The following is a 7,493-nucleotide window of genomic DNA, read 5'->3' as shown; positions in this document are numbered from 1 at the left end:
GGAACCAAATTGACCCTGTGTACGAGAAAATGCTAAATTCCTGGTTTGAGACCGGATGTGGGGTTGTACATTTCCGGTAGCTTGACTTTGCGGTCAATCGCTACTGCAAAGATATACTCCAAAATCATGTCCAAAACTCAAAAACGGAAAGATCGCGTTAAGTTACAAAGAGCAGAAGGTGGGAACACTCACCGCTGTTGTGTCATAAAAAATCTAATGATCAATTTTTTACGTTTAAAGAGTTTAGATCGATCAGTTGTTTACATCACTCAACACAAGCAGAACTGCATTACTGCATGCAGAAGACACATCGTCCACATTCAGAAGCACATCTCTGTATAGTGACTGGTCTCGTGATTTAAACAGGCAGATGTTCAGCATTCAAACTACAGGTGAAGAATAGTCAAACCAGATGTTTCCCCCATTATGTCGAGATCAGCTAGTCAAGTACACACCTACACAGTAGGGCTGCACGATTAATCATTAGAAAATCACAATCTCGATTCATATTTATGTGCGATCTCATTTCCAAATGACAACGATTTAAAAAAAAAAAGAAAAAGAAAAAAAAAAGACGACGACGATTGTACCGCATTTTGATCCGGGACGTAATCTGCATGAAAACAAGCGCTCACTCTTTCTGCTCAACAAATGACAAGGGCGGAGCCTTATACCACGTGATACAGAAGCTGCGCCGTGGGATGCTAAAATTAGCAGGGGAAAAACAACGGAGAGCACGTCAGGGATGACGAGAAAGTGACAGGAGAAAATCCGCCCCGGTCAACCACCCAAACATCAATAACGGGAACCTTATACAGCACTTAACTTCCGCAGGCACAAAGAAATTACGGAGGCTATCACTTATCACCTGACCAAAGATATGGCTCCCATCAACACTGTGCAAAACGAGGGATTTAGGAAAATGATCAACACCCTAGACAAACGCTGTCCCGCAACTATTTTTCTATTGTTGCACTACCTGCTCTATACACGCAGTGTCGAGCAATGGTGGAGACGGAATTTCAAGCAGTACAACATTTTGCGGCAACAACAAAACGTGAGACATTTGTTGTTTTTATGTTTATTTATTGTTTTTATGTTCAGTCTCAACTGTTACGAAGTTGATGTGCAGTTAATAAGTGCAATAAATATTTATATTGGAAAAGAGAATCGTGATTCTCATTTTATGCAAAATCGTGCAGCCCTACTGCAGACGATCTCCTCCGTGACGTCTCTCCTGTACAGTGCAGAATCGCTGCATCGATTGCTAGCAGGGTGACTCTGAAGTGCACTACTGGATGTCCACGAAACGTTTTGCAGCGTCAAAAAATAAAATTGGCTACTTGATTTCACCTATCGCTGGTTATTTTTAGAACATAACACCCGCTGTAAACGAGGGACAGCTGAGAAATATAACATTTGAATCCCTTTTCTCTTTTGCCCTGAGGTGCAGGGAAAAATATTAACAAGTCGATGAACATCATTTACAGATATATTGGGTAAATGCCCAAGACATCTATAGAAATGTAAATCGCTGCTTGATTCATTCATTTGCTTAACTTGTTTTGGACCGTAAACCAGGCGCGAATAGGACACCGGAAACAAAGCTCCCCAAAGGCGTTTCCGCACCGGAAGTAGCATATGCTAACGTGCACACAGTCAATTAACGGAATGATGCACTATGATTTTCAAATATAAACAGAGTAGTGACACTTTCCAGGCAGCATAAGTTAACGTAATCAGTAATTTAGACAAAGTACCTCACAAACTGTAGGCGGCTCTCTAAAGGAAAACACTAAACAGGAGATTTTTTAGAAGTTTAAACATCTTGAGTAACATCTGAATAATGACCAGCGCCCGTAGTACCGTCTTTAGGGAGCTTTTTCTGGATGGACAGGTTTGTGACTCTGTGATCCGAGCTGGAGATGTTGAGTTTAAAATTCACAGGATCATCCTCTGTAACTGCAGTGCATACTTCAGGTGAGCAGGCCTGTGTTGTTTGGCTGTGGTTTGGTTCTGCATTTATCCTACTTCAAAGTTTTCATGTAACACAGTGCAGCAGGTATTGGGAGGTTTCAATGTTACACTGTACTTTTTGATCACTAGAAATGTTCTGGAGCAATTTTTAGGGGGGAAAAAAAAATCAGTCCTGTATTTTTATTTAGTTATTTATTTTGGGAGGTTTGTTGGGATACATATATAGTGTAGGTTTGTGTTTGACTCCACAATGAGCCGTTAAGAGGTAGTTTGAAAGATTACAGACGCTATAAACTGGCTTTCTGATTATATTTCATCAGCACGACAACAGCAGCAGCAGTTCTAATAAATTTGTGCACAAACTGGCCTGCACCAAAAGGACCACATCAGTGGTGATATTAGCTGTGCCTTCACCAGTTTAGCTGAAATTGTATGTCTAAATAGGCAGGTAATCAATTTAGGGCCAGACTGAGAGGTGGCCAATGATATGCCATTTCTGTTGCAGTGGGACATGTCCGCTCTTTCCAATTCTGTCTAGTCAGTAAATTTGATAATGTGAAATTCAGTTATTATATTTGCAGCTATTTAATGCCTGCTGTCCCCTGTCGCTCTAACCCTGTTACTGTATAGGAATATTTGCTACAATGCCTAGACAACTCTATATCTTTCTGTCTGTCTAAACATAGCAGCAATGCTGAATGTTTTTCTGCACATGTCTGAATAGATGACCTTAAATAGGAGATTGCCCATTTGAAATCAAGTCATTTTAGATTTTTGTTACTTTAATTTCATATCTCTTTGATCACAGCTTGCTCAAGTAAGCATGCAGCTGAAAAATTATACAAATGCTATTTAACTATGAGCTGCACGACATCAGGTACTTTTTAAGTTCCATGACAGAGAGACAATGTGAAAATGCTGATCTGAATCTGCACAGGGATCTCTTCTGCTACAAACCACTACCATCAAACAAGGTCTACAACTTCCCCACTGTGTCTCCAAAAGCAATGAGCCTCATTTTGGAATATGCCTATACCCAATCTGTTGTGGTGACGGAGGACAATGTACTGGAGCTGTTGGCGGAAGCAGACCACTTTATCGTGACTGGCATCATTCAAGCCTGCTGCGACTTCCTGGAGAGGAAGCTTTGTGTAAATAACTGCGTCAGTATCTACAATCTGGCACACTTACACAACTGTCCTGACCTCAGGGGAAAGGCCTTTCTCTACATCCTCCATCACTTTGAAGAGGTTGGTGCACTCTCCTTGGAGTTCCTTCAGCTCTCTGTGCAGCAACTATCAGATCTTATCGAGAATGATGAGCTCAATGTGAAGCAGGAGAGCACTGTGTTTGAGGCCATTCTCAGATGGATCAACTATTCCCCTGTGGAACGTGGGTGTGACATGCCCGCACTGCTCAAGCAGGTAACTGAAAATGGGATATCAATTTAATTGCTCCTCTAAGTGCATTTATTTTGTTTATTACTCAGTGAGGGGCTGTTGAATGAATGGTACAGTTTGAAAGTATAGAAAGCAACTTCCGCTGTAGCAATTTGAATTGGGAATAAAAAATAAAACATAAGCTTGATGCCTGATGCAAAAAAAAAAGAAGTTTGATTGTACACTATTGTGTTTACAGAGTTGGGTGTCCAGGCCGCCCACCTGCTCGCCCATCAGCCTTTTATGGCTGACGTGTAAAAAGCTAAAATTGCAATGGCAGAATTACTCAAACTTAAGGCTTGGTAATAGAGTTAATGTAGGGGAATCATTCTTCTTCATTCTTAATCACATTGGGGGGGTGTTTCTAATTCACTTGGGAGTGTGCATCAGAAGGTGCTCATCATTTAGTCCTTAATAAATTGTAAAAGTATTATTTACACTTGCGTCCAGATAAAACTGGCCGTTGATTTGTAGTTTCAGAAGTGCATTATTGATAATGTGTCTGAACTGCACTTTAGCTTTTCTGACAGAAAAGTTGACTATGCCCATAGTGTTCTGCCAGAACTTACTGACTGGACCTTAGGCATTTACAACAGGACAAACCCTCATTGTGGGACCTGTTTCTACAGCAGGAGGTTACTCAGTGCTCAGATAATGGCATTGAAACTTGACTGTGGCACCACTGCTTGTTTGGAGGTAATGCCATGACCTGCCTTTGTTGTTTGGCAGGTGATGCTGTGGCTCTTTACAGGTAATGTTAGGGTCTTTAAGGGCAATGCCACAGCTGATTGGAGGCAATGCCAGGAGCTACCATAGCTATCTGGGTGATTCCATGACATTTTGATTATAGGGATAGTGCTATACTTCACTAATGGGTGGTGGCATGGTGGCTACATCCAACTCTTATATACAGTCTAATGTTGTATTTCTTGCCTTTTTCCCTTATGATTCTTGTTTTCATCCAGGTCCGCCTACTATTAATACCCACTGAGTACTTGGTTGGCACTGTGAGCAGAAATGATGTGGTGAGTAGTAGTCCGGCATGCATGGATATGGTAACCACTGCCATGAAGATGCTAAATGAGTCCATTGTGGAGAGACCTATACCCCAAACACGCCTGCCGTCTGAAGTCTTATTGGCCGTTGGTGGTCCTTTACCAAGTGACAAGATTGAGATGTACAATGTTCGAGCTGACTACTGGGTGCCGCTGAGCTTGACACCGTATCTGGGATTCTACGGTTATGCTTACCTCAATGGATGTGTCTATTGCATCGGAGGTTTTGATTTCACAAGCTTTTCAAGTCATGTGAGAAGGTTCAGCCTCACCAGCCAAACCTGGACAGAGGTGGGGCCGATGCATGAAGAGCGGGGCTTTCTCAGTGTGGCCACACTGAATGGCTGCATATATGCTATGGGCGGGTGCCAATACCAAAAGACACTGAAAAATGCAGAACGATATGAGCCTGACACCAACCAGTGGACTATGATTGCATCGATGCACAAGCCCAGGGCAGAAGCTGGTGCTGCAACACTACACGGCAAGGTAAGTGGAATTGAGGTAGTGGAAGATCTCTGCCATGTTGGTTTTGTGGAGAAAGTGGTGGACAAAGTTAACTGGTAATGCTAACAACCTTGGTTAACAAGCTGCGTCAATAAAATGTACAGTCAAATAATTCCATTAGAAATGCACCAAAAGATGCCAATGCCTTAATCTGTCAGTAATAATAGATTAATAATAATGGATTGGATTTATATAGCGCTTTTCAAGGCACCCAAAGCACTTTACAATTCCACTATTCATTCACTCTCACATTCACACACTGGTGGAGGCAGCTACAGTTGTAGCCACAGCTGCCCTGGGGCAGACTGACAGAAGCGAGGCTGCCATATCGCGCCATCGGCCCCTCTGGCCATCACCAGTAGGCGGTAGGGTAAAATGTCTTGCCCAAGGACACAACGATCAGGACAGAGAGCCCAGGGATCAAACCAGCGACCTTCCGGTTACAGATACGCTTCCCAACCCCCCTGAGCCAAGGTCGCCCCACAAACGGGGTGACCTTGGCTCAGGGGGGTTGGGAAGTACACTTCCCAAAGCAGTCACAAACCCAAATTTTAGCCAGGACGCTATCCATATGGATTAGGTTTTTTTTGGTCTTTTGTGTCTGGCTGTAAAAATGATTTTTAAGGCTATGTAGTTGGATTTACAACATATGGGGATTTATTATCTTTTGGAGCCAGCCAACCAACGTATTTATGCACTGGAACATGAGCCCACAGTAAAATATTACTTTTCTGTGAGCTTCTGTGCAAAAAACATTTTTTTAATAGTCTTATAAAGCTGGCCAATGGGAGTAATTTTTAAAAAGTGAATATTTTTTTTTAGATTTATGTCTTTCCAAGCTCCTTAGAATACGATGACCTGGATGACTGAGAACCTTCACAGACATTTTTAGTGTTTGTAAGTTTTTTCTGGAAGCTGAAACATTTAATTCTAGTAAGGCAAGGCAAGGCAAATTTATTTGTATAGCACAATTCAACAACAAGGTGATTCAAAGTGCTTTACAGAGACATTAGAAACAAAAACAGATAAAAGGCATGATTTAAAATTGATTAAAACAAGCAAGCAAACAAACTAACTAGTAATTTTGACTTAAACTTGATTTTAATTTCTAGGTGTACATTTTTGGTGGTGTTACTGAAGATGAACCTCTGTCATGTGCTGAGTCCTACAACCCTGACACCAACCAGTGGACACTGATCACACCCATGGAAACCGGGAGGACTGGGGGAGCCGTGGTCGCCTACAATAACGAAATCTTTGTAGTAAGAAGAGCTTAAAACATAATCTTATTACGGACAGAAATTCAAACATGGAATGTTTACTGTACCTGTATTTGGGAGTCTGTATTATTTTCCAAGTACCATGTACTGGGTTATTGGAATGTGATTTCTATAATTACCCTAGAATCAGATATTTTGGAATCTGGAGACCTATTTACTTTTTTACAACAGAACATTTTTACGTTACAGACTGTAACAAGTCCTTTGTCTGCACAGGTTGGTGGCTTTAACGGTATCACTCAGTTGCGTAGTGTCATCGCATATGACCCAAGAACAAGACGCTGGCGCAACGTTGCTCCCATGTTACACCCTCGTGAAAGCTTCGGCATTGCAGTGCTGGAGGACCAGCTGTATGTGGTTGGAGGTTTCCACAATGGCGGCTTATTCTGCAATCTGGAGTGCTATGATGAAAAGACCAACAGGTGGTACATTGTCAGCGACAAAGGGATGACCCAAGGTGCTGTCAGTTGTTGCGTTCTGAAGCGACACCCCGATCTGACTGCTTATCTTCCATAATTATTTCACATAAAGAAATAAAGAAATACATTTTTCATCAATAAAAAACTGGCTGTTTCTCTGCTTAAGATCCTGAGGTCTGACATCCCAGTGAAAAAGTCTCTTTTAGCTGAACAGAGAACTTGAACTTTCTTTTCAACATGATGGGCATTGCAGCTTCCACATTTTATGGCCACAAGGGAGGTTAACAGCTATGATATTAAGATCCCATTGGTAAAAGTCAAATCGTTTCTTCACTAATAGGTGATCCATTCAAGCCGCCATCTTCATCTCTACCACCAGCGTTTAGCCAGCTCAACCATCTTCAATGTAGTTTTCTTGCCTACTTTAATGTCCAATTAAAGTAGATGAAATCCAATTAGAGTCACAAATTAGAGTTACTAAGGCTGACTGTAATCGGATCCACAGTTTATGAAGTGAATGCATCGTGTCACATCAGTAAGACTTGAAACTAGCAATGGGACATAAATTCTTCATAAACTGTTGAATTAGGTTATATATCACTTTACAGAAAGAACTTTTTTCCATGTAAATTTTACACAGATGTCATTTTGAATCTCTGCTGGCCTTAGGATATGAGGAAAGTTAAAGTTACTCCAGCTGTGGCGTCAACTTTCAGACGTCAGGCGTCAATTACCTTTTATCTTTTTTTAAGACACTGTTTGAGAGAAATATTCATCATGTGTTTATTTCGATAGCAGAAACTTTTTTTTTTTTGT

The 7,493-nt window shown here is 41.4% G+C and overlaps 1 protein-coding gene across 2 annotated transcripts; it reads left to right on the top strand.

Annotated features, from left to right (window-relative positions):
* The first annotated feature begins 840 nt into the window (after positions 1 to 840).
* LOC145422775 (kelch-like protein 10) lies at positions 841 to 6,822 on the top strand. 2 transcript variants are annotated; one of them, XM_080294559.1, is made up of 6 exons: positions 841 to 1,057; positions 1,203 to 1,980; positions 2,915 to 3,401; positions 4,382 to 4,960; positions 6,091 to 6,240; positions 6,475 to 6,822. In XM_080294559.1, the coding sequence occupies exons 2-6, from the start codon at positions 1,847 to 1,849 to the stop codon at positions 6,772 to 6,774; spliced, it is 1,650 nt and encodes a 549-aa protein (XP_080150685.1). In that variant the 5' UTR covers positions 841 to 1,057; positions 1,203 to 1,846; the 3' UTR covers positions 6,775 to 6,822. The 2 variants fall into 2 exon arrangements, with proteins under 2 accessions (XP_080150685.1, XP_080150686.1); XM_080294560.1 differs by lacking the exon at positions 1,203 to 1,980.
* The last annotated feature ends 671 nt before the right edge of the window (positions 6,823 to 7,493 follow it).

This window comes from Astatotilapia calliptera, chromosome 20 (assembly GCF_964374335.1).
Source record: "Astatotilapia calliptera chromosome 20, fAstCal68.1, whole genome shotgun sequence".
In the NCBI taxonomy this organism is placed as follows: domain Eukaryota; kingdom Metazoa; phylum Chordata; class Actinopteri; order Cichliformes; family Cichlidae; genus Astatotilapia; species Astatotilapia calliptera.
The sequence above is the reverse complement of the archived record's forward strand: the minus strand, read 5'-3'. Positions and strand labels throughout refer to the sequence as shown.